Raw genomic sequence first — 26,489 nt, forward strand, 5'->3', positions numbered from 1 at the left:
TAGAGAGAAGAAGAGAGGAGATTCAGACAGACAGATGAAGAGGAGAATGGTTTCACACCACTGAGGGTGAGAAGAGTCCTCAGGATGGCATTGTGCTGCACGGTGGGGATGTTTAAAACTAATTGGTGACAGGAAGTCTGCAGCGTGGTTTCTGAGATACCAAACTGCTCTGCACTGTGCATGTGGGCACGGAGAAGCAAATATAGGTACACATTCTGACATTTAGAAAAACACATACGGACAAAACACCTCTGTTGCTTTTGTTATTTCGGTCCAAATAATACAATAAAAAAGTCAATAAATGTTCAGAAAAAGTAGGAAAGGTTAAGAAACCAAAAAGCTCCATCTATTCTAAGTGACAGCTACAGATTTAAATAAGTCACCCCTCTGAAACATCCCATTCTTTATACTTATATTAACCTTAAGAAAGTCACAAACTACGGAGGCCGAGAGGTGTCCAACAAATGCAAAAGCTGCAACACAAATACAAAAGCCGGAAGTGAGCCACAACAGATTATTGTTTATTCATCACACCCCCGGCCTGTAAAGGCCCTTAAGGCCCAGATTCACCAACCCGACATCAGAGAACTAGTGGGGATAAAGGCCGACTGTTGAGTCGCCTCACGTCGCCTTTGTCTTTGCCAAAAAGTTGCACTCGAACACAAAGCAAAGACTACAGCCGACGGCCGACTACCACGTATGTTCTGCGTCTGCGTGAGATGAAATAACTCTCCACACCAGCAAGTGGCGGTAGTCTGTATTCATCATTCAAAAAGGGAAACAGGAAGACCAAAGACGGCGGATATGCAAGCCGTTGTTATGATACGTACATGAAACGAAGCGGCGTCTGACGACCATTTTCACACCACTCTCACTCACCACTTAGCTTCATTCCAGATGTTCATGTCGCTGTGAAAATATGTATGTGTTGGAACGATCAGATGAGATGATGATGAAACATGAAAAGAGTCTTCTGTGTGTGTCCTCTCGACTTTACTCGTTGGCTTGTTGACTCGGCCGAAAAACATGCTGGATCGGCCAAAAAGCCTCCGACACGGGCAGACTAGAGCCGACACCGCAAAAACTAAACCGACAGACGCTCACCGACATTCCCAAACTGTCCGACGGCCAACTGTCAGCTTGGTGCGTCAGGACCTTAAGGCTCATGTGAAATGAGCCAGGCCTGCGCAGAATCGATCACCGACAGTGTATACCGGTTAGATTTGTGTCTGACTTGATCCCGACTGGTTCTGACATCATGCACACACACACACGGGGTAATGACGACAGAGGCGGCTGCGGTTTTTAGAGCCATGTGCCACAGCTGCTTTTCACCGAAGGCGTTGCGGCTTTTACATTCGTTGGACACTTCTCTGCCACCGTAACAAACTACACGGGAAACCTCCTCCTCACCTTATGCAGAGCTCGTTGGACGACGGGAACATCGGCCAGCAGACCGGACCAGTCCAGCTCTACCTGTCTGAGCTGGGAGGGGACGGAGCAGAGGTCCGGGTCTGAAGTCTGAGAGAGTGAAGTCTCTTTGTTTCCATCCTCTTCCCTCAGCTGGAGCAGCTGGGTTCCAGCTCCGATCACAGACACCTTCAGTCCAGATTTAGCCTCCAACTCTTTGGTTAAAGCCTGAAATAGAACGGTTTGTTATATTGTGTTCTCTAAGTAACCAGAATACAGTTGGTCTGTGGGGTCGTTGCTAAATTATCTGACATTCTCAACTCACATTTCAGCTATACAAACGGATTTTAAATTTAAATTAATTAATTTAGTTTAAAGACATCAAAAGTAGATGCTCTAAGTCTATTTAATTCTGTGGAAAGACTTCAGGAACTCTTTATCATTGCAATATAAAAGATTATCTGCTTGTAGCTGATGTTATTTATTGCAAAAGGGCAAAAGAAATAAATTGGACTTCTTCTAAAGAGAAAAGTTAGTAATCATTTCAAGCTTAAATTTGAAAATGTGCAGGTTTAGATTATTTATTTTCTCAGTGGAGTTTATGGGAGTCTCCAACTCCTGCTCACCACAAACTGGAGGAAGTGTTCACGCCTCTGTTGTTCATCGTCCGTCTCCTCCTCGGCTGAGACGGAGAGCTGACGGCATTTGTCAATCAGCTCTCTGGCGCCGCTCATCCAGTCAGCCAGTACAGCAGAGTCACGGGAAAACCTGTTTATTGGTGGAAAACAGCAAACGTTGATTAACAAATCTACAAGAATACAGTCTATACAGTTTGTAGACATTAACATTCTTGTCAGGTGCTTTTTATTAGATACAATGCACATTTTAATATTAAAAATATGTGTATTATCACCCACCCCACTATAGTAGTAGTGTGTAGGATTTGGCGACATCTAGTGGTGAGGTTGTAGATTGCAACCAACTGAAACTTCTCCAAGTGTGTCAAGCGTGTAGGTTTGCTACAGTTTGCCACGTTATAATTTGAGCATATTGTTTCATGCTAAATGCAGTACCTGTGAGGGTTTCTGGACAATATCTGTCATTGTTTTGTGTTGTTAATTGATTTAAAAATAATAAATATATACATACATTTGCATAAAAAGGGATATTTGTCCACTCCCATGTTGATAAGAGTATTAAATACTTGACAAATCTCCCTTTAAGGTACATTTAGAAACGTCTTCAGTGTAAACAAGTTCTAACTTTGTAGGGAAAGTGTTTTTCTCTCTTTCTCATGTCTCACCTGCTCCTCAGCTTCCTGTTCCTGTCTACGTGGGAGCGTTGGTGCTCTATCTTCTTGTGTAGAGCTCTCCATCGTTCCTCCAGCTCGCTGGTGGACACGCCCGCTCCTCTACAGCCCGCCTCCCGCAGCCAGAGCCCCGCCTCCAGCATCCGACTGAACCGCGCCTTGTTCCCGTCCAGAACGCCACGCAGCTCCTGTCACACAGACAAAACTTTATAAACACACTTATGCTCTCTGAGAGTTAGATGAGATAGAGCTACTGGAGGTAATTAGCTTAGCTTATCTTAGAAAGCCTGGCTCTGATGTCCATTTCACATGAATAAGAGACACATTTCCAATCCCCACAGCAGAGCGACAGGGAATATGAACCAAAATGAATTCTAGTTGGAGGTCTCCGCTCGGCTAATAACTCACATCAAAGTCGAGGAACATCATGTACTCCCTACTGAAAACAACCCATTCGCTTGTATTTAATTGAGCCAATTAGGTTTTTTGATTGCAAAGAAGAACGAATAGAGCGCGGAGAGCGAGCGTGCCCCGACGGTCTCCAAATGAGTAGAGTGGAACATTGCAAAATGCGCTCCGTCCTCCCGTCGGCTGCTTGTTGGTAAATCACAATTATTCCCCCTGTCGGTCGGAGATAACACATGTATTAATAAAAAAATAAAAATTACCTGGTAGACAGAGAGCTCCTCTGAGATCTGCTGCTCAGAATTACCCCCCTCGTGCATCCTGGGAAATGAAGTCTCGATGGATCTCAGCAGGGAGTCTGACCAGGCGCTGTCCTCCTCCCACTGCGACCACGTCTGAGACACATGGAGAGAAGATGACGGTCAGAAGATGGGCTTGTTTTTTAATGATTCTTCTCATTCGAATAATTTAATTAACTTCACCTGTTGCATCATTATGTGCATGTGTGTGTGTCTGCAGAATATCTCAAAAAGTTTTACAATTTTGGCGTAATATTACGAGAATAAAGTCAAACGTTTACGAGAAAAAAAGTCGTGGTATTATGAGAATAATGTCATAATATTATAGAGTAGTAATTTTACACGTTATTTCTTTTTTCTCGTAAAGTTATGACTTTATTCTCGTAATTTTCCGCCTTTATTCTCGTGACATTAGGGATTTTTTCTGTAAATCTCAGATGTTTTTTCCCTCAATGTGGCCCTAATACTCCGTAGTACATTGTCTCTTTGGCCCTCACTGCATTAGACTTATATACTATATACTAAGACTATAAACTGTGTTACCTTCATCACAATGATCAAATGTTTTGCAGCTCTTCTTTTCTTTGCCTAAAATGTCTCTTTTGATAGTAAAAGTTGCTGACCCCTGGTTAAGACCATCCTTTATTGCATTATTTAAGTCTTACTTTCCCCTCAAATAAATGAAGTGCATTGCTCGCCCTACCTGTAAGGTTTCCTGCATCCTGCTCCCTCTCTCCAGTGCATGCTGCTGCAGCCGGTCCACCTCGTCCTGCAGGCCCATCACTACACCCTCCCACCTCTGGAGGACGTCCTCTGGGACTCTCTGGGTCAGGTACTGCAGGATCCTAAAATGATGGCCCAGGAACTGGAAGAACTTCTGATAACGGAAAAGGGTGCATAATGTTAAAGATTATTATTGAGATACCAGAGCAGTATGAGCTGTATTCTCTCCACAGACGGACCGTGTGAGCGCTGAGCTGCTGCTGGAGCTGAGCTCTGTCGCGGAGCTCCGTGTCAGGCTGCTGCTGGGCGAGGCGTTCGGAGCCCAGAGCGAGCAGCTCCTCCAGGCTGTGGACCAGCCGCTCGTACTGCTGCTGCAGCTCCGCACTGATCCTCAGCTCCTCACAGCGGGAACGAACTCCACCCAGAGAACGGTCCAGATCACCCTGCACATAGACGAGAGACACAATGTCAAGATCTAATCAATCACCACTTATTTAGTATTATCTTTAGGGAGTATGTTTCCCCAGATGTGAGGTATACCTGCAGCTGTGAGGCCTGCTGGATGAGAGAGGCAGGCAGGTGGTGTCGGTCAGCCTCCTCCAGCAAGGAGCTCACCTGCTCCACCTGCTGCTGCAGACACGCCTGCATCTCAACCACCGCCTGGAAAATAAACACACATATATACACTCTGTGACCAATAAACACTTCATGGTGATGACTGACCAACAGTCAAACTTGTTAAATCTCTTGTCTGAACACATTTACTTTTCTGGCTATTCCTCAAGTGCTGGATGGAGTTACAGCCTCTATTCCTCTCAACCTAACTTAAAACTGTTTTCCCGGTTATGTCAATAACACAAAGATAATAAATACATGAACTACAGAAGGGTATTACCTCTTAGAACTGGGTTTCCCTCTAGTTTATATGCAGAATCAATTCAGGATCTCTATGCTGAGAAAGCAAAATGTGGCTAATAGTATTTTCCTACAGTATAAATGTTAATTTTGACAATTTATTATAATTAAACTTGTACTTAAATATAAATATAATTTTACTATATTTATGTAATATAAATAAATGAATATATATAAATATATATAAATAAAAGAATAAATACATATAAATATATATAAATACTGTATATATATAAATAATAAATATATACATATATAAATACATATATATATATATATATGTATTTATTATTTATATTTATATGTATTTATTCTTTTATTTATATATATTTATATGTATTTATATGTATTTATTCTTTTATATATATATATATATATATATATATATAATAAAATGGTATAATAAAATATATAAAATACAATTTTATAAAATATTTCTATTTTATCTGTTTAGTCTATAAAATGTAAAAAAAACAGTGAAAACAGTCCAGAACAAGATATTCAGTTTACAAAGATATAAAACAGGGAAAATCTGAAAATGATCATATTGGAGAAGCTGGAACCAGAGCATGTTTTGCTTAAGAAATGTCTTAAATTATCAGTTGATTAATATTCCCGATGATTAATCCATCCAACCGTCAGACATCAGCAGCAGTTCCCTCAGATTACGAGTAGCTTGTTAAAGTTAAATATCTCCATGGCAACAGTACCTGTAGTTGTTTGTTAAGGCCCGGGGCTCCACTGAATTCATTAATTATCTGGTGAACCGCCGCCTGGTTAGAAGTGAAGGCTGCATGCAACTCATTTAGTCGTTTCTGTTGGTTAAACACACAACACCGCTTCTTTAAACTGTGGCATGCTTTTATTTTGAATAAACAGGAAGAGGTTATTTCCATTTTAAGACTGTATTTAAAAAAAATTACAATAATACTATTATTATAAATATGTTAGATAGGGTGTAAGATTCATTATGTAGACGAGAAGATCATAAACACTCACATAGTTAAGATAAAAATGAGATTAAATATCGTCTTATTTAGACGTTGTTAGTGATGATATCTGACCTGTTGCTTTGCCGTCTCCTCCTGCAGGTTGATGATCTGCTTCTCTCTGCTGGTCAGTGCGGCCTGGACAACAGGAAGCAGTCGATACAGATCGTCCACACACTGCTGACTACGCTCTGACCCCAGGACTCGGCTGACCTTTGACCCCTGAGAGGCCAGCTCGCTGCCGAGGCTAGCCAGCTCCGCAGACAGACTCTGAAAAGGAATCCAAGGAAGTCATATTTAGAGTCAGTTTGTATAATAATCATTGATTGATCAATGATTGAACCGTGTTGAGTGTTTGTAGTGTTTAGTCCCACCTGCAGCTGCAGCAGCGTCCGCTGTGTGTCTCCTTCTTCTTCATGTGTCGTCCTACCAGGCGAGTGCAGCAGGTGGTTGATGGAGGACAGGGACAGGGACGCTCCACGCAGCACATGAAACAAACCCTCGTCCAGCGTCTGACGGGAGCCGTCCACAGGGGAGAAGGCCTGGGGGTGGGGCAGGGGGACAGGTGAGTCAAACTTTTAACATAAACTGATGAAAGTATTTATTCCTTCAGATGGGAATGTGCTTTTTCTGACTGTCGTCATGATGCATTAGTGTCAGATCTTGTTATGAATCAGGAAGAAGAGGATGAAGAGGAGGAGGCTTCATCACTCTTCTCTTTCATGTTTCCTGTTTCCTGCTCTTCTTTTTGTAAAGTGTGATGTCAGAATGTGTTTCCTGCGGTGAGCGATGAAGAAAACAACAACAACGAGCCGGGGGGATTCCATCCTTCATTTCCAGCTCACTTTAATTCTAATCAGATTTCAAACACAGGTTTGAAATCTGATCTACAAAGACGATAATTAGTTGTGTTTGTTTGTTGTTCTTTACACGTTAATACAAGCGGCACAACTCTCCTCCATCAGGTTGATTCTACTTTCCTTTTTCATCTTTACTATCCATCAGTTAAAGTGTTCGACTTTACAAGAGAAATATAAATTACACAAAAGGTTAGGCCGTAGAATATTATCATATTCATATTCAACCATAATATCAGATACGTTGGAGTTGAGGTTCAATTCCTCATGTTCCCAAGTTTCTCACACGGCCGTAGACCTCGGTGGTCCCAACTATTTAGTAATGTAAAACACTAAAATACTGAATGGGCCTACCGGGCCATAGGCCCAGCTCCCACCTGGCCTTCACCTACAAAGAAACACGTACCGACCAGGAAGAGATGCAAAATGACCACAAAGAAACATAAAATGACTAAAAAGAGACACAAAACAGAGGGATGCGTAATGACAACAAAGAGACACAGAACAACCACAAAGAGACACAAAACAACCACAAAGACACACAACCACAGGGAGATGCGTAATGACTACAGAGAGGCACAAAACAACTACAAAAAGATGCAAATTAGCTGCAAAGAGACACAAAGAGACTACAAAGAACACAAAGAGGCCAAGAGGAAGAAACATTAAACCACAGAGATATTGTGTTTAGACTATAAAGAGACCAAAACAACCACAAAGAGACACACAACCACAGGGAGATGCGTAATGACAACAAAGAGACAAAGAACAACCACAAAGAGACACAGAACAACCATAAAGAGACGAACTCAGAGCAGCAGTTGTTAAAACTAGAAGAGTGGTAACCACATTTAAATCCATAATTAGCACCATAAATAAGGTTTGATATGATGAAAATCTTGGGGATTATAAATTTAAGGGGCTAATCATCTAGAGGCCCCTTAAGGGCTCCTGTCCATCACTGTCCAGGGGTCACATGTCCCCACATAGCCGACCCCGGTACCTGATTTGTGGGCTCCGTCTCTGTGAGTCCCAGCTCCCTCAGATGGCTGATGTGGGTTTGCAGCTCTTTCAGGGTTTGTGTGCCAATCACGCGTCCTGCTGTTCCATCACGACGCCTCGTAGATGAGTCTGTCACCTTCAGAGAGAGAGAGAGAGAGAGAAGACAGACACGACTCTCATCAGGCCCGGCAGGAGTCCCCATAACACTGACGAGACAACAAAGTGCCTTCTGCTCAGAGAAGGTGATAATCAGGCGCGGCGAGAACACCGATTTTTCCTTTCCTCTTTTGTATTTGAAAAGTGATAATCAAGCACTTCAGCTGTCAGGAAGAAGGCCTCACCTCGGAGGGAGGAAGCAACCAGCTCTGCTCCACAGCCAGCAGCCGACTGTGAAGGCCATCCCACTTCTTCTGAGCAGAGTCCTCCTCCACATCAGCCTCAGCAGGAGGCCACCTGCAGCCAGAGAAAAGGACGGAAATTAACACTTCATCTCACTTCATCTTTCTTTCTTTCTTTCTTTCAGCATCCTTTGATTGGTCGAGGTATCTCTTTGAAACTTATGTCTATTTCTCTCTCCAAATTGGCAAATTAATCTAAAATCTAGTTGCATTGATGTGAAAATCCAAGAAGTTCGAAGATAAATATAAAATTTTACTTCCGATACAAAATTTGTCTTGTATTTTGTATTATTTTTTGACTTCTACTGCAGCCTTTTTTCATATTTTTGCGGCATTTTCACCTTTATTTGATAGAGGACAGTGTAGAAATGGGGGAGAGAAAGGAGTATGTTGCAGTTATGTGGTAACCACTAAGCTACCAAGGCGCTAAGGTGGAGCTAAGTACAACCAAACAACATTTTTAGGCGACCAAAAAGGTTATTATTAACTTTGATGAAGTGAAAACACACTGTGAAAGAGTTAAAAGTTCTAAGACGAAAACATGGACAACTCCCAGACCGGACAACGCCGTGGTAGCAACCTGTCAATCACAAGGTAGCCCCGCCCTAAAGCATCCCCTGCTTTATGGTCTATCTGACTCTAAATGGGACCATCATTAACTAAATGAACATCATGCTGTATTGAAGAAGACTTGAAACAAGCAATTGAGACCATAAACTCATGTTTACAATGTTTACTGAGGTAATAAATCAAGAGAGAAGTAGGCTCATTTTCTCATAGACTTCTATACAATCAGACTTCTTTTAGCAACCAGAGGAGTCGCCCCCTGCTGGCTGCTAGAGAGAATGCAAGTTTAAGACACTTCAGCATTGGCTTCACTTTTCAGACCCGGAGGTTGATCACTGGTCTAAAAAAAAAATCACAAAACGACTTGTGTGTAGCGAAGAGACAAATAAACAAAAATAAAAAAATGCGTTGACAGAAATATAAAGACCTGTCTGAATACTGAAATCCTCCTCTGTGGTAGTTCCTGCTACAGGACCACATTTTAACATGATGACACCACATACAGACTCACAAGGTTGTGGCTGATAAATATATCCCATACACGCTGTAATATATACACAGCATAATGATATAAGAGCGTGTTACCATGGTGACGGCTGGTCGTGGTCCTCCGTGGACTCCTGGCTGTGGAGTCGAGCTCTGCTGCCCTGCCTGGCGATGGCCTGAGTCAGTCCTCTCTGCTCAGTCAGCTCCTGCTCCAACTCCTGCACCACAAAACAACAACAGTCAGTAGAGTCCAGTCAGTAGAGTCAGTAGAGACCAGTCAGTAGACACCAGTCAGTAGAGTCCAGTCAGTAGAGTCCAGTCAGTAGAGACCAGTCAGTAGAGACCAGTATACCTTCTGCTGCTGCAGGCTGTTCTGTCTCAGCAGCTTGTTTCTCGGTGAGGAGAAGATCTCCTGAACGCTGGTGCTGCGCGTCAACTTAGGCGGCAGGTGGCGCTCTGGAGGAGGTACCGACTTCTGAGGAGGTAACGGGTAAAGAGACGAAACAAAAAAGATGTTTTACCTTATCATCAGTTTAAAAACACCTTTTTCCCACCAGAGCTGAAGACTTAAGACTTGGACTTAAATTACTCTGAGGGTCTCAGTTATGTAAAAAACACTCAGCACACGTGGACCTTTAAAGTTCAGCACTCAGACTTTGAAAGTATTTTGCTAACGAAGACATGTGACTCAACTTTGCTCTGCTCAGCACCTGCAGGTGTGAAACTAAACAAACCTGCTTCCATGCAACAAGGTGCTCGTGAGTCTGTAATGGTTCATTTACAAAACCTGTTAATAATTATAACAGGGAGTGACTCAGCAGAAACATCTTTTTAAACTTGTAAACTAAATAAAATAAACTCTTTTTACTGTTAAAGGCCCACAGATTATGAAAACCAGGCCATTAGAAATAAAAACATATAGTACATGTGTATATAGTATTCATATTTTAATTTCCTTTTGCTGTTTTTAATCATCGTTTTTAGTCATTGTTCTTAATTATATTGTTAGTTTCTATGCCTGTATTAGACTGTTGTATTATGTGTTTTTATTTCTTAAAAGACAAACCAGAGACAAGGTCTGCAAATTAGCTACAGCTTCGGTTGCATTTTATTTAAATATAACAATGCCTATATGTATTGTCCCCGTCAAATAAATTAATACAATTAAAAAAATTATAAAATAAAATTAAAAATTAAAATGAGTAAAATGAAAGAGAAAAGGGAATGACGTGGATCTTATCAATTTGACCTTTGGTTACCTTTGGTGGGAAATTTCTGATGCAAGTTTGTCCGAATAAAAATAAAAAATAATTTATTTTGTATTATAAAATTTGCTGACTTAACTTATATGAGTATTTGTATTTTTACCATATTCTTTCAGACTTTGTTCAAACCACATGTGCACTTCTCTTCATGGTTTTAGTCTGACACAAAGAGTTACATCCAAACGTCACATATCCACATCAAAACAAAAGATATGAGACACCTTTTCATTTACCAAAATGTAACTGAGAAACAGAGGCAAAAAACAGACATGAATAAAAGTACGAACTTTAAATATTTTGTAGGACAGTCAGCTGATTCAGACTAGTCCAAATGTCAAAAAGTGTTCTTGAGACTGGACATGTTTTAACGTTTAGCTGCATATTGTGTTTTAATCTGTAACTACAACTTGTTATAAACTTTCTATTCATGTGCTGTTTCACTAATATCTAGTCACACAGATTGTTTGTACCTGTTCCTGTGGCTGTTTGTGGGCGGAGCTGACTCTCTCCTCTTCCTGTCTGTCCTGCAGCAGCTGTTGAAAGGACACCAGGTTGGACTTCAGGAGCTCCAGTTTGGAGGAGAGCAGCTCAGCCGCCTCATCCTGCTGATCCTGCTGCTGCTGCTGGTCACCGAGGGGCGTCAGGCTGGCAACCCTCTGCTCAATCTCCAGGAACATCTCCTGTACATTAACACACATACACACACACACACACAGAGACTTATATATCAAATCATTTAGTCTTTTAACAACAACTTTCACATTTCCACAGTGTTCAACTAAGTGGGTTTGTTGCCTGAGGAGATAACTTCTCCCATATGCCCTGCCTGTCACTCTCCTTCCTACAGCCACCTCCTACCTGCTCTGCTCTTTCTGGGTTTGATTGCTGAAGACTGAATCATGACACAACATGAAAGCAACGCCCCCTAATTTGCATAATAAAGCAGAAATGCATGAAGAAATGTAAAAACAAATGTTATGAATAAATGTATAAAGAAAAGAATACAGAGATAAATAAGTTTGGGGAAATAAATAAGGGGTGATACGCTGAGGTAAAATTATACAGAAATAAATAAATGCTTAAACATAAATAAATAAATACATTTAAAAATAAATATAAAATAAATGCAAAAATAAATAAATAAAAATGATGCAAAAATAAATATATAGTAAAAAATAAATGCAAAAATAAATACATAATATAAAATAAATGCAAAAATATTCTTTTTTAAATAAATACATAAATAAATATCAGTGGAAATTAAACAGAATTGTAAATACATATGGGAATATATACAAAAGTAAATAAATAAAAAATAAAAATTAAACAGATATATCAATTCATGTCACATTTTATCAATTAATTAAGGACTAAATTAATTTTTTTATTATTTCTGCTCATTTTATTGGCATATTTATTTATTTAGTGAGTAATTTATTTATTTATTAATTTATTTTACTAAAAACATTCACGTTTTCTTTCAGGTGAGTTTTAATTTCTCCATACACTCTAAATACAAGGTGCATACGGTACATTGTGTGTTAACAAGTAATATAACTTTACTGTCATGTCTTTCTTTTGGCTAGAAATGTATTTTAATCTGCTGTAAGGGAAAACATTAATGCTTTTAGTCCCGTAGAGAACATGAAGTAGTGGTGCACTTCAGCCTCTTGTGGCTAAAATGAGTATTACAACAACAAACAGAAAAAATATCCTGACAAGAAAAACTGTTTTTTTGTGTGTCTGTATTCACAGATGAAAAAAAAAGTAACTTAGAAAAATTATCCTGGCTAAAAAAAAAAAAAAATCATCTGGCAAATCCTTTTACTTCCACCTGTTTCACAGATGAACATTTTTAAGGACTTAAAAATACATATACGTGGCAGAAAGTGTCTTATTTTCTCTGTATGACGTTGAGGTTTAAATATCTTCAGTTTGAGAGGCTGTGTGTGAATGGATCTGAGGGCAGGTGTGAATCCAGCAGAGAGGTTCATATATAATGTTTAAGTCAGATCTGGGTCATGAATGAGGCGTCTTTGTGAACTTCAGGATGAATTTGAATGGGACACGAGAGCTCATCAGTTACTGTTTGTTTTCCCACAAAGCTTCATTCAGATGTGACGTGTGACTGTTGGGACGTGTTTAACCTCTGAAACATTAATGGAGGCTCGAGTTTCACTCTCTGTGTCAGCGGGGAGGAAAACACTGAATGAAGACACAATAATGAAGCTTATGAGGGCGAAGACTGTTGACTGAAAACTATAAAACAACAGACTGACTCCAACCGTCAGATATCCAGAACTCTATCACCAAGAGAGTTTGAGCAGAGATGGAAAATAACATGGTATATCTACTTGTGTGCAGATCTTTTGAGTACTGGTTTGATGCGATTAATTGCATGATTGTCCAAAGTTAATCTGTTCAAAATGAACCTTAAAGGGAGATTTGCCAAGTATTTAATACTCTTATCAACATGGGAGTGGACAAATATGCTGCTTTAATGCAAACGTATGTATATATTTATTATTATAAATCAATTAACAACACAGATCAATGACAGATATTGTCCATAAACCCTCACAGGTACTGCATTTAGCATAAAACAATATGCTCCAATCATAACATGGCAAACTGCAGCCCAACAGGCAACAACAGCTGTCAGTGTGTCAGTGTGCTGACTTGACTATGACTTGCCCCAAACTGCATGTGATTATCATAAAGTGGGCATGTCTGTAAAGGGGAGACTCGTGGGTACCCATAGAACCCATTTACATTCACTGATCTGGAGGTCAGAGGTCAAGGGACCCCTTTGAAGATGGACATGCCAGTTTTTCCTCGCCAGAATTTTGCGTAAGTTTGGAGCGTTATTTAACCTCCTTCATGACAAGCTAGTATGACATGGTTGGTACCGATGGATTCATCAGGTGTTATAGTTTCATATGATACCAGTATCTTCACTTCAATAGCTTTAAAACTGAGCCTGCTACAACCTAAATATCACGCGTTATTATCGCATTAACTTTGTCAGCCCTAGCATGAATATTTCCATTTTGTGAGAGTTTTACTTTTCCTCAACTACATGTCACAGGCAAATATTCTCTGCTCTAGTTCCTTCTTCCTTACCGCAAGTCTGAAAGAAGACGTGTTATGGAAGCAAAATAGCCCAAAGAGTGCATGCATGAAAAACTATGTTTTTGTCTGTAGTGTCTCATAAATAAACTACTTTTAATTCATTAGATTATCAGAAAAATGTCCTGCCACCGAGCTGGAAACAGGAATGTTTTTCTGTAGCTCCTGAACAGTTGATGCTGTGGACATCAGGACAGAAACAATATGTTAACTGACTAATACATTGTGTCAAATATATCCAATATAAATGAATGATAAAAGCAGTTAATGAGACTAATAGTAGCTATGGTTTGTAGCAGTGCCTCTGTTTTCATGTGTTTGTTTGGTAGTCAGGGAGCGCTCGGCAGAGTTTAAAACTACAACACTTGATCAGTTGATTTCTGACGTGTTGATCTTTGCCAGTTTGCTCTCCACCTCTGCAGCCTCACCGCGCCCTCAATGCAAATACCAGCAGCTGACCTTAATGTTTATCTGTGAGCTCAACAAGTCATTTATTCCCTGGGTTGATTGTTGCAGCGTCCTGACAGTAAACAGAGAGAGAACTGGTGATATTTAACTAACTCATTACTTTACAATACATCAAATAGTTCACAAAGAGTGAGACAGTCAGAGCGGATTCTAAAACACAGTAAATGTTTGATTAATGAGGCCACTTTGGGTTAATGTTTAGTGAGATGGTCGTTCTTTCACTTTCTCCAACAGTCCTGGTTTTAATGGATTCTTCCATTTACAAGCAGACTTAAAGCAAACCTTAAGAGGTAATAAAGTCAGAGCAGGTGGCAAAGTGCTGACAGAAACCTACATCTAGATGTCATATTATATCACAGATAGCGTCTGTCAGTCTAGTTTTTCCGGTGTGTCCCGCACCGTCGACTCTAGTCGGCCCGTGTCGGAGGTTTTTTGGCCGATTCAGCATTTTGAATCGGCGGTGGCGCTCGTCGGTGAGAGAAATCACTCTGATTGGCTGTTCAGCTTAAACAAGCCAATGAGTAAAGTCACACAAAAAGGCTCTTCTCATTTTTCCATCTGACCATCAGGAAAGAAGCTAAGTGGTGAGTGAGAGTGGTGTAAAAATGGTCGGCGGATGGCACTTTGTCTTATGTACGTATCATAACAACAGCTTGTATATCCGCTGTCCTCGGTCTTCCTGTTTCCCCTTTTTGAATGATTACTACAGACTACCGCTACCTGCTGGTGTGGAGAGTTGTTTCATCTCATGCAGGAGCAGAACGTACGTGCTAACTGGCCGTCGGCTGCCGTCTTTGCGGTGTGTTCAAATGCAACTTTTTGGCCAAAACAAAGGAAACGTGAGGCGACGCAACTGGTGGCCTTTGTCGCCGCTAGCTCTCTGACGTTGGGTTGGTGTGTCTGGGCTTTAAAGGGACAGTGTGTAGGATTTGGTGACATCTAGTGGTGAAGTTGCAGATTGCAAACCAACTGAGTACACCTCCGCTCACTCCTCCCTTTCCAAGACTGCGGTAACGTGAGCTGCCAAGTGCAAAACACCATTGGCCTCGCTCAGAGGCCATCCTTATTATAGAAACACTACTTTAACATTTACTTTATTTTACATGGCTATATATTTATATGTAGTTCTAATTGTCGTTTTTTTGGTTCATTGTTGCTTTAATTTTTTTCTGAAAGCTCAAATAAAATATAAATAGTCAAAAAAAACAATGTGAGTGTAATGTTTAAATATGTTTCGTTCGAGAGTCTTTGTGTGAATGGATCTTCCAGTCAGGCAGTGTTGATCCTACTGAGCAATAAGCAAGAACACACACCAAATCTATTTATATGACACTAGAGTTTACAGCCGTTAAGTGGCGACACTGTCGGCTTTATTGAGTTATCAGCACTGAGATAGTAAAACCAAACAGATCGCTGACCTGAGAGTCAAATCTATAACATCCAGTTGCTGGAGGAGGCTGACAGACAGACAGACAGACAGACAGACAGACAGACATGAATAATGTGTTCAACTCTGATTGAGTTAACTTTGGACTCCTCCACGTTCTGAGCCAGATGTGTCTTCAGATCTTACATCATACGTGAGACAGCAACAAACCAACGTGGGAGTGAAATGTTAACCTCTGAGCTGCTGAAGACATCCCCAGCGTGCAGTTTCTAAACATTTCTGCAAGATCTGAAATAGTCAGCAATAATTTGGAAATTATTAACGAGTCCTATTTTTGATTTTGAAACGACATTGTGCAACTTGAAATGTTTGTAGAGTCACATGACTCGACCCAGTGACCTACAGTATGACTGCAACTATTCTTAGCTGCTTGGTGAACACAGGCCCGACAGAGGCTGGACTCTGATCTCAGACTGTGAGTTGCTGATTTGAAAAACTAGTTTAACTTCTTAGTTTGTAAGTTGACTCTGAATCAGTGTTTCTGTAATTTAAGTCTACCTTTACAGTTGACTCTTTTCCTGGGGGAAGGGAATTAGCAAAAGAATACATGCTGATGTTTCGAGTTTCAAGACTTTTCAAAATAAAAGTGATCCTTTCTTTGGTATTTTGTAGTGAGCAGAACAGTTAATTTATTAAGACTTCACTTTTTCTGTCTGTATTTGAATGTGTAGTTAGAACCTGCTTCACACTGAAACACATTCATTTAAATGGTTTTAAAAATCTAAAAACATTCAGCCTCATTTAACCCGGTCTGAACTCACTGTAAGATCCTGGGAGGGACCTGGTTTCCTGGTGGTGGGCGGGGCTTACCTGGCAGGTGAGGAGTTGCTGCTCCACGCCGTCCTGCATGGTGGATGAACCGGCAGCTCCGCCGGCTACCAGGCTCCTCTGGGCTTCCTGCAGCCACAGCTCCAGCTGGCCGGCCCTCTCCAGGCACACATGGAGGACACCTTCACGGGGACGCCGGGGCTCCTGGGACACAAACACAACACACCCGGCTGAACCTCTCTGCTCCAGGGTTGCAGGTAGAGAGGACACTGTAGCTTTAAGTTGAGTCTATACCTGAACAGGTTGTAGCTCTACTAATACTGCTCTAATACACTTCCAGTCTCTCTCTCTTTAGTTTCTCTTCTCTTTCTTCCCCTCTCTCTGCTCCACCCACCTGTGGTAGAAACCACTTCCTGCTCCAGTGACAGCGACTCGTTTATTAGAGAGAAAGAAGAGAGGCCTCAGACTACAGGGGTGGAGCTGAGAGAGAGGGCCGGGCGAGCTGAGTAAGCAGTAAAACACAGAATACAAACACTTCCCTACTTCCCCCTCAAACTCTTAACGCACTGCCAATCACTCTTTTCTTTTATCCTCCTCTTCTTTAAACTTTTTTGAGCCCTTTTTGGAGTGAATTATGAGCAGTCTGCACGGTGCAAGTTCAAACAACTGACTTCATTTTCACTGTACACACAGTTGCCTGGAAACTACCGAGGAGGTGAACACCAAGAGTCAACAAACCTGCTGTGAATGTCTGTCAGGATTAATCACTCGACTCAAACATCCACCAGGCTTTTTATGTCTCCAAAGTCTGATGAATAATAAATATATAAATAAATATACAAAGCACCTCTATTTGTTACAGGGGAATCTCAAATTAGTCTTTTTTTTTTTTAGACAACCTTTCTAAGTCTTTACATTCAGAGGAAATAGTTTTAGTAACTTGATCGTTCCTTCGGATGAATCATTTGAAAGAATAATTAAACAGGAATAACAGGAAAGTGAGGAAAATTAAGTCCATTTCCTGAGTCTGATCTAAATTGTTTTGTTTCTTGTGTTTGTTTGTTTTTTTTTAAAAAAGGTGAACATAAAGGTTTTGCCAGGATAATCTTTCTAAGTTACTTTTTATTCATCTGTGAAAACATGAGTGCTTCTAGTCCTATAGAGAACATGAGGTAGTGGTGCACTTCAGCCTCTTGTGGCCAAAATGAGTATTACAACTACAAACACTAATAGAGTAACTAAACCCCAGAGATTTGGCTAAAGTGCTTCTACCCGTGAATGCCTGGTTTTATAGGAAGGGGATTATATGAAACTAAAAAACCTGATGAATCCATCGGTACCAACCATGTCATACTAGCTTGTCATGAAGGAGGTTAGATAACGCTCCAAACTTACACTAAATGTTGGCGAGGAAAAACTGTCACGTCCATTTTCAAAGGGGTCCCTTGACCTCTGACCTCCAGATCAGTGAATGTAAATGGGTTCTATGGGTACCCACGAGTCTCCCCTTTACAGACATGCCCACTTTATGATAATCACATGCAGTTTGGGGGCAAGTCATAGTCAAGTCAGCACACTGACACACTGACAGCTGTTGTTGCCTGTTGGGCTGCAGTCTGCCATGTTATGATTGGAGCATATTGTTTTATGCTAAATGCAGTACCTGTGAGGGTTTCTGGACAATATCTGTCATTGTTTTGTGTTGTTAATTGATTTACAATAATAAATATATACATACGTTTGCATTAAAGCAGCATATTTGTCCACTCCCATGTTGATAAGAGTATTAAATACTTGACAAATCTCCCTTTAAGGTACATTTTGAACAAATAAAAAATGTGATTAATTTGTTATTATTATTATTATTATTATTATTATTATTATTGTTATTATTATTATTATTATTATTATTATTATTGTTATTACTGTTTCTGGAAGACTTCTGGATTTCACCAGAACTTCTCCAGATGTTGGCAGAACCGCCACAGACCACATACAGCTGTGATTTCCTCACTAGGTGGGTCCTTTAGTGTGTTTTGTGCAGATGTGTGTGTTGTGCTCTGTGTATATATCTGTGTGTCTGTCTTCAGCCCCTCTGGGTCATCCCCCCTCCATGCAAGCCCCCTCTGTCCCTTCATGAGCTCCTGACACAGAGAAAGAGAGACGGAGGAGTCCATCATCACTGGTGTGGGTTTATTTGAATCTCTGCTCTTTGGATTTTGGATATGTAGACAGAATGGAAAGACAAAAGTGGAACAATGTACAACAAAGTACAGCAACATGCCATGTAATGTAAGACATCTCAGTACCGCTGCTCCCAGGTGAGAACCTCTAACCTCCAAAAAAATGTCAGCTTAGATTGATATTGATGGAATTATAATTATCATTTTACAGGTTCGCAAATTTCATAGTAATTAGGTGATAATTAGCAAGTAACCTATTTGAAATTTCTTTGGAATTACTGCCAAATTAGCCCAATATTTACCTCAAAAATTACTTTAATTTAAACATTATTTAATATTTCATTATTTTAGCATATAACTATTAAATCATGTTTATAATAAAGTAATTTTCGATATATTTTGAGGTAAATATTAGAGTGATTTGGCAGTAATTATCCCCTAATTACCATGAAATTTACGAACCTGTAAAATGAGGTGTTACCTTAAAATGTCTTGCACAAGAGCAAGTAACATTTTTATTATTTGAGTATAATCCCTCCAATTAATAAAACTAAATTTGGAGTTGTATGGTTTCCACCTGCCAACAGCAGCGTGTTAATCAGTAATCATGTCAAACCAGTGCATTTTCATGGCCAACAGTCATCTTGGAAAACTTTCTTTAAGTATAAAATCTGCATCGTAGAGAGTAAAATTTGCCGATTCACAACAAAAGCGGGAATCTTGTTTTCTCCACACTCTCCCTGCTGCCAGGCAGTGACTGAGCACTAATAATTACTCAAGTTTATTAACTGTAAACAACAATTTATTATCATGTTATGGAAATTCAAATGGCAAGTAAAGCAAGCGAGTTTATTTTAACAACTGCATTTGCTGGTAAAAGAGCTCAGATAGTAAAACAATCAAATCATTTTCCTATATGATACATTATAAAATATAGTTCACAAAATAGGTCTATTAGTACACTTTGTTTCTGCCTTTTTATAAAAACATAATCAGAATTAAGGTCCATGCACAAGCTTATTACAGACTAAAAACCACCAACCCCCACATGCTAAATACCATCAGTCTGCCTTCTGTTTTTACTAAAATAGTAACCGTCACCCTTTAAACCGCTTCTCACGTAGTTCCAAAATAATGTGCTGTGTCATCTCGAACCACGTAGAGGACGGACGACCTCAGTAGTCCTTCTTTTGAACACACAAGTAAGTTTGGAAAACGTATATCTGACTTAGTCCTGTCCTCTGCTTTTATTGTTCATAATGCAGTAACTGTCGTAACTGTTGGAAGCCAAATATGTGGAATTCTCTGCCATGTAAATGCACTGAGGGTTGAGACATTTCAAGAAGAACCCGAAGGTCTAGGCTCGGTGCTAGAATAGTTCAGGCGCTCTAGACTTGGTTCTAGGAAAATGAGTGTTCTAGTTTTAGTTCTAGAAGAAAGATAAAAGAGTTTGGTTGTAGAGAAAACGGTTCTAGAAAAAAAAGTCAAAAGCAAGTTCCAGGTCTTGTTCTACAAGGATTCTCTAGAAGAGATTGCTAGGTTTGGTTCTAGAAGAGGTGAGGAGTTCGGAGGTTTGGTTGTGGGAAACAAAACATTGGTTCTAGAAAGAAAGAGCTCTACAGCTGGCTCTACAAGACATATTGAGCTCTAGATCTGAGTGATATAGAGTTATAGATGTTGGTCTAGAAGAATTAGGGAGTCCCGTTGTTCTACAAGAAGTACTGTAGGAGGCCCAGGGCTTGTTCTAGAAGATTCTAGATGAAGCCTTGAAATCTAGGCTTGATTTAAGAAGATATTGGGAGTTTTATGGTTGGATCTAGAAGACCTTGGGAGATCTACAATGGGTTGTACTGTCTCTAGACTACTGAGCTCTAGACTTGTGTCTCGGAGGAGTGGGAATTATAGACTTAGATCTCTAGAAAAAACTAGATTCTAGAGGACGTATCGAAATCTAGGCCTTATTCCAGATGTGTTCTAAGGTTGGATCTAGAAGAAGTTGGGAGATCTATGATAGGTTGACTTTCCAAGCTCTAATTTGTCTACGAGAAGTGGGAATTATAGACATAGATCTCTAGAAAAAACTCTGCATTTGTTCGTTCTTGAAGAATTCTGGAGTTATTAAGTTTTGTCTATAAGATTCTAGAGGAAGCTCTGAAATCTAGGCCTGATTCTAGATGAGTTTTGAGGTTGGATCTAGAAGATGTTGGGAGATCTATGATAGGTTGTAAACATTGGTGTTCTAGGCTTGGTTCTCAAAGGAATGGCAGGTCTGAACACAATGGGGATTCTAGGGTACGCTCTAGAAGAGGTTGGGGGGCTCTGGGATTGGTTTCAGAATGAATGGGAACTCTTGGATTGGCTCTAGAGCTCTAGAGAAGATGTAAGTCTCTGAGGCTTTCTGCACATGGCTCTAGAAGAAGCTGGAAATTAAACGCTTAGACCAAGAAGAAGTGAGAGAAGTTCTAGCGATACAATTCTAGATCTAGGAGACTACACATTTCTGTTGAGGATCGGCTTTGGAGACTTTAACGGTGGAGGCTGTGTTTACCATGCTCTCAGGCAGGGACTGAGTTCTGACTGTGCCCGGGGGGTTTGATAAAGCTTCGGATGAACTTGCTTCTGGGGTATCAGTGGGGCCCACAACATCCTGAAGAAACACGAACAGGGTTAGAAGATCAGTCAGTTAAAGACAAGGATTATTTAGTAGCACAGGGTTACCACGAAGATAGGGATTCACACAGTTACACTCTGTTACGGAATTATATTACATAATGTTATTGACATCTTCGTGTTATCCTGTATAACCTGCTGCAACGTAAAACAAATTCAATGGCTCTTATTGGTAGTTTTCAATACTTTATACTAGAATTTGAATACTAGAATTTGCCAACAATATGGAGTTTGACATCAGATCATCAGGAGTACAACACAGGCATGCAGCGCAAATGTTTAAATCACAATACTATATGCAACTGATTAGAATAAAATGTCCACTAAAACCTATAATTGAGATTAATTAAAAGACGAGGCTGGTAATATTGTATATTTTTGTTATTGTAAACAAATCCCTGGTCTTTTGATTAGATTTGTCGCCAATATGAAAATAGAGAATATTACCTTGCCTTATGCTATTAAAAAAAATGAATAATTCTAATAGGAGCCAATGAGGATGTTCGACAGCGATGAGAGTTACCTGTTTTTCTTCTCCCGTCTGTTCTGTGCTTTGTCCAGTGGCATCTTCAGTCTCCTCTGGGACAACAACCATAGGTTCCTAACACCCAACAATTACACATATTACAACAGTCTATACAAACAACCAAACCATAATATTAAATGGCTGAAAGAGAGAACAACGCTGGTAAACAGAATTCATTCATCTTCAGTGTTGTCACACAAATTACAAACATTGTTCAATACTGCTCTCTAGAGGCAGAACAACATCCAGAAACAGATGTGCAGAGAGGTTGAAGTAGAAAAAGAAGGGACTGAAACTGCAGTGATTGAAGAGATGTATTAAGGATCAGGGGAGGGTTGTGGAAGCAGCTGATGTGATGAGTAGGGAGATGGTAGTAGAGGTGAGGAAGGTGAGGGAATGCCAGCAGTGATGAGGAGAACAGAGTGACCCAGGTCATGTAGCTGTTAGAGATGATTTAATTGGAACTAGATTGTTGGGCCATCGTATGGTCTCAGGTGTATTATCAATCTAAAATAATTAGTTTAAGATATAATTTGTTCTAATACCTGGTTAATACCTGACCGTGGGTCACAAGGAACTCCGAGGGGGAGTAGGGGAAGAGGTAGGACAGAGAAAAGAAACATGGATGAAAAGATTTTTTCTCCACAGCAGCTCTACATCTTCTTTACCTCTGGCGAAGCGGCCAGGAAAGCATCCCAGAGCCACCACAAAACACCTCCTCCACCTTCTTCCACTCTCTGCTCCTGACTCCCTGTTTTCTCTCCGGCTTCTTCAGCTCGGAGCACGCCTTGACGCTCCCTCTGCTGACTCTGCGGAAACACGCTCATGTGCAGAGTCACACGGGGAGGTGGTCAAAAGTGCATTCTGGGGGACACGGAGCTGCAGGCCGGCCGCTGTTTTGCTGCTAATGACGGTCACCGACTACGTTTACGTGCACACTAATATTCCACTAGTATTCAGAATAGGATAATATAGTGAATTTGGTACGGGTCACGTAAACAGCATATTCTGTTTGGATATTCTGAATGGAGCTTTTTCAGATTAAGACATGTGTGATATGCTGATATTATTCAGGTTTTAGGAGCATTCTTTGGACATGTATACAGCTCATATATATCAGAATATGAGTCCCAATCACGGTTTTTACGTCAGTTTGCGACACATGGCCTCTTGCCTGTTTACAGCCAGCTCTGTGCGAGGAAGTCAAGAAACACTCCGACCGTTAAACCTTATGAAAGACGTGGATATCAACAGGTTTTTGGATATGAGCAAATACCACAACGCCGACCTTTTCAAGAAGGTGGTTGAAGGAATGAAAGAGGGAGGCTGTGTTCACCACCGGTTAATCAGAGTCTGCACGGCTGCATGTAAACAGCTTTGTAAGAATATTGTCTTGTGTCGGAATAAGGGTAAACATAGTCATTGTTGCACTAAAACCAGCTATAATGTACGTTTTTTAAGCTTCATTACCTCTGAAAACAGATGGTATGCTTGTTTGTTTGTTAATAACCAGGATATTTCAAAAACGTGTCCACTGATTTCAATGAGATTTGGTGAAAATGTAGGCTATGGACCAGGGGAAAAGTAAATAATATGATTTTAAAATGCAGATTTCTTAACACTGCAAAATAAATAAATCAAATTGAACGTTTTCACCATTTTTTCATGAAGTGTTAAAATTTATTTTACAACATTATATCAAATTGAAATATTCTAAAATATCTTGCATATCGTTTGGGAATAATTTCCCTCTAAATTCAGCCTGACATATTTGGTATTTAAAAAAAAAAAACTTCAGTAAACTTCAGCTCGATGTCCCGCTATCTGCACTTTTAACAGCATGTACTCATCATAAATTCTAAGGGTGCTCCGATCAGGGTTTTTGGATCGATGGAAGCAGCTATCAGCCGATACCGACCATGGGGTCGATTTGAAGCCTTCTATTTATCGCCTAGCATTATTTATTTAACTATTTTTAACAGCATTGTAAATTAAGTATTAAAATTAAGACATGAGAAAGTATTATGAAATGACAACACGTTATTTATTGGCATTGACATGTGCAACATATTCCACTCTCTCTCTTAGAGACACAACGCCAGAGAAGCCATTTTATCGGCGCATAGAGAAATTGTCTCGTGCATTTTGCGTCATCTGATCGGCCTTTATAGAGACCACCGATCAAACTATTGAGTATGAATAACGGCTGATAACGTAGCAGGGAAGAGTATAAAAACACGTCCTGTTACTGAACACTGCTAATTCATTGGTTGATGTCATTGGCGGTTAGTTTTAAATCTGTTGTTTGATCTTTTATGTGAAACTTTTTATGCTGCCGTCTCGGCCAGGACTCCCTTGAAAGAGAGATTTTAAATCTCAATGAGAAATATCCTGGTAAAATAAAGGCTAAATAAAATAAAAATCGTCCAATAACAATCGAGGACTGACTGATCAGAGCACCCTTAATAATTGCCAACAGAAAAAAAAAATAGTAGTATTAAGCATGCTTGGAAAAAACAACACATGTTAAATAACTTTGTTAAAAACACATGGAGGAATGGGTAAGCGGGCCTGTTAGTACCAATCACTCTACACTTTGTTCTACCAGAAAAGAGATAGTGAGTATTTAATCAAAGCCCCAGATGTTATTATTATTATTATTATTATCCAGTGATGTTAATTTCATGTAAATGAGAAAACAGTGAGAACAAACACGCTTTGGTGTCACACCACTGAAGATCGCACGCGTGTAACAATACAGTGTTCATCAGTTTGGTTGTTTCTTTCAGTGTTCAAAAGTAAGTAGGAATATATTATTAAAAAAACAAACAAGGCAAATGACATCAAAGCAGAGGGACGTCTCCCTGTCTTCCTTACCTGAGTGCTGCCAGATTTCCAGGACCGTCTCTGTTCAGGTGAGGACTGCTCCACCGTCTGCAGCGATGCTCCGGATCTCTTCAGCAGGTCCTCTTCAACATGGACAATTGAGATTTGTCCCTGCTCCATGTATTCCCTCTGAGGGACAGAACAGAGTCGTTTTATTAAATTGATTATTTCTTGTTTTCTACACATGTTGACTTTGGGGCTGCACATAATCTTGGAAATATAGGATTTTAAGTCACTTAACTAATATATTTTAACTGCTGTTGGGTCAAAATTGACCAACATTTTTTTTACCAAAAATCACATTCAGAATATTCGTTCTAAAAAAGCACGTTCCAACTATCCTAATATCTGTTTTTGCGCATTATGTCCTAACTGACTGCGAATGACGCAGCACTGAGCAGCGCTGTGCGCCGTTTTGAGCTGAACTTTGAGCTTCTATATTATTTATACGATACCTCCTTCTCCTAAATAAGGTTACAGCTGGCTGGAGAAAGATAGCCTGAAAGTTTCCATCATTTCCAGTAAATATCACAATACAAAATGTGTGTTTTTAGATGGATTGCCTGCTCCGGGTAGGGAATGAGTCCTTACCCCAAGTGAAGGAGTTCAAGTACCTCGGGGTCTTGTTCAAGAGTGAGGGGACTATGGAACGTGAGATTGGAGACGGAGAATCAGAGCAGCGGGGGGGGGGGGGGGGCGGTATTGCATTCGCTTTACCGCACCATACTGACAAAAAGAGAGCTGAGCTGGAAGGCAAAGCTCTCGATCTACCGGTCAATCTTCGTTCCTCCTCTCACCTATGGTCATGAGGGCTGGGTCATGACCCAAAGAACTAGATCGCGGGTACAAGCGGCCGAAATGGGTTTCCTCAGGAGGGTGGCTGACGTCTCCCTTAGAGATAGGGTGAGAAGCTCAGTCATCCGTGAGGGACTCGGAGGAGAGCCGCTACTCCTTCACGTTGAAAGGAGCCAGCTGAGGTGGTTCAGGCATCTAGTAAGGATCCCCCCCCCTGGGCGCCTCCCTAGGGAGGTGTTCCAGGCACGCCCAGCTGGGAGGAGACCACGGGGAAGACCCAGGACTAGGTGGAGAGATTATATCTCCACACTGGCCTGGGAACGCCTCGGGATCCCCCAGCCAGAGCTGGTTAATGTGGCCCGGGAAAGGGAAGTTTGGGATCCCCTGCTGGAGCTGTTGCTCCCGCGACCCGACCCCGGATAAGAGGTTGAAGATGATTGATGAGTGTTTTTAAGTTTTTAAGTGGTTACGTCTCCAGTCTGATAGGTACATGGTTTGTTTATATGATGTAACGCTTGCTGTTCATTTTCAATGAATGAAAATGGCGTTGTGTGACTCCCGTCACGCGGTGCATTCAGGGCACGTGGGACAGCCGAGGTAGTGCTGCTTTTTTTTTTTTTTTCACAATCAAATATTAATTTTCATATTCTAATACCTGTTTTTTTTTTTAAATAATAAAATATGTATTCAAATTTAAAATATTTGTTGACAGCCCTAAACTACTGTCTTTGTAGCACACTTTGGATAAGACTAACAACATAGATAGCTAATTAATTCAAAGATATTTCTCCTCAAACACTGACAAAACTATATTTTTCTAAACCACTTTTAATTTGGACAGTGAACCAAACTGACCTCCGTCTCCTCTGAGGTGGATATCAGGAACCGAGGCTGAGAGGTCATCTGCTGAGCTGACGGAGCTTTGGCTTGGACCGGAGTCGGAGGCTGCTGGATGAACAGAGCCGGGACCTTCTACACAAACAGAGTAAAGC

The 26,489-nt window shown here is 40.5% G+C and overlaps 2 protein-coding genes and 1 long non-coding RNA gene across 6 annotated transcripts in view; 1 reads left to right on the plus strand and 2 right to left on the minus strand.

Annotated features, from left to right (window-relative positions):
- LOC119504578 (nesprin-2-like) overlaps positions 1 to 16,916 on the minus strand; it is a 65,705-nt gene extending 48,789 nt beyond the window's left edge. Inside the window, exons 1-17 of one of the 4 annotated variants that reach the window (XM_037796823.1) lie at positions 16,732 to 16,916; positions 16,480 to 16,641; positions 11,096 to 11,305; positions 9,713 to 9,835; positions 9,460 to 9,578; positions 8,251 to 8,362; positions 7,911 to 8,045; positions 6,425 to 6,592; positions 6,126 to 6,320; positions 5,772 to 5,876; positions 4,687 to 4,806; positions 4,386 to 4,589; positions 4,127 to 4,300; positions 3,388 to 3,519; positions 2,714 to 2,907; positions 2,037 to 2,178; positions 1,414 to 1,638 (exon numbers count right to left, since the gene is read on the minus strand). In XM_037796823.1, the coding sequence (XP_037652751.1) occupies positions 1,414 to 1,638; positions 2,037 to 2,178; positions 2,714 to 2,907; positions 3,388 to 3,519; positions 4,127 to 4,300; positions 4,386 to 4,589; positions 4,687 to 4,806; positions 5,772 to 5,876; positions 6,126 to 6,320; positions 6,425 to 6,592; positions 7,911 to 8,045; positions 8,251 to 8,362; positions 9,460 to 9,578; positions 9,713 to 9,835; positions 11,096 to 11,305; positions 16,480 to 16,518 (2,397 nt within the window). In that variant the 5' untranslated portion in view covers positions 16,519 to 16,641; positions 16,732 to 16,916. The other 3 variants (XM_037796824.1, XM_037796822.1, XM_037796825.1) reach the window with 3 other exon arrangements.
- LOC119474249 lies at positions 2,345 to 25,588 on the plus strand. The gene is made up of 3 exons (XR_005203539.1): positions 2,345 to 2,424; positions 14,980 to 14,989; positions 25,578 to 25,588. It is a non-coding gene; the product is annotated as an uncharacterized LOC119474249 (long non-coding RNA).
- The window catches only part of LOC119504577, a 108,810-nt gene continuing 102,964 nt past the window's right edge, over positions 20,644 to 26,489 (minus strand). The window contains exons 90-94 of the mRNA XM_037796821.1: positions 26,353 to 26,469; positions 24,694 to 24,831; positions 22,485 to 22,625; positions 21,814 to 21,891; positions 20,644 to 21,267 (exon numbers count right to left, since the gene is read on the minus strand). Coding sequence (XP_037652749.1) covers positions 21,103 to 21,267; positions 21,814 to 21,891; positions 22,485 to 22,625; positions 24,694 to 24,831; positions 26,353 to 26,469 — 639 coding nt within the window. The 3' untranslated portion in view covers positions 20,644 to 21,102. The remainder of the gene's footprint in view (positions 21,268 to 21,813; positions 21,892 to 22,484; positions 22,626 to 24,693; positions 24,832 to 26,352; positions 26,470 to 26,489) is intronic.

The sequence above is a fragment of the Sebastes umbrosus genome, chromosome 16 (assembly GCF_015220745.1).
Source record: "Sebastes umbrosus isolate fSebUmb1 chromosome 16, fSebUmb1.pri, whole genome shotgun sequence".
Taxonomy (NCBI): Eukaryota; Metazoa; Chordata; class Actinopteri; order Perciformes; family Sebastidae; genus Sebastes; species Sebastes umbrosus.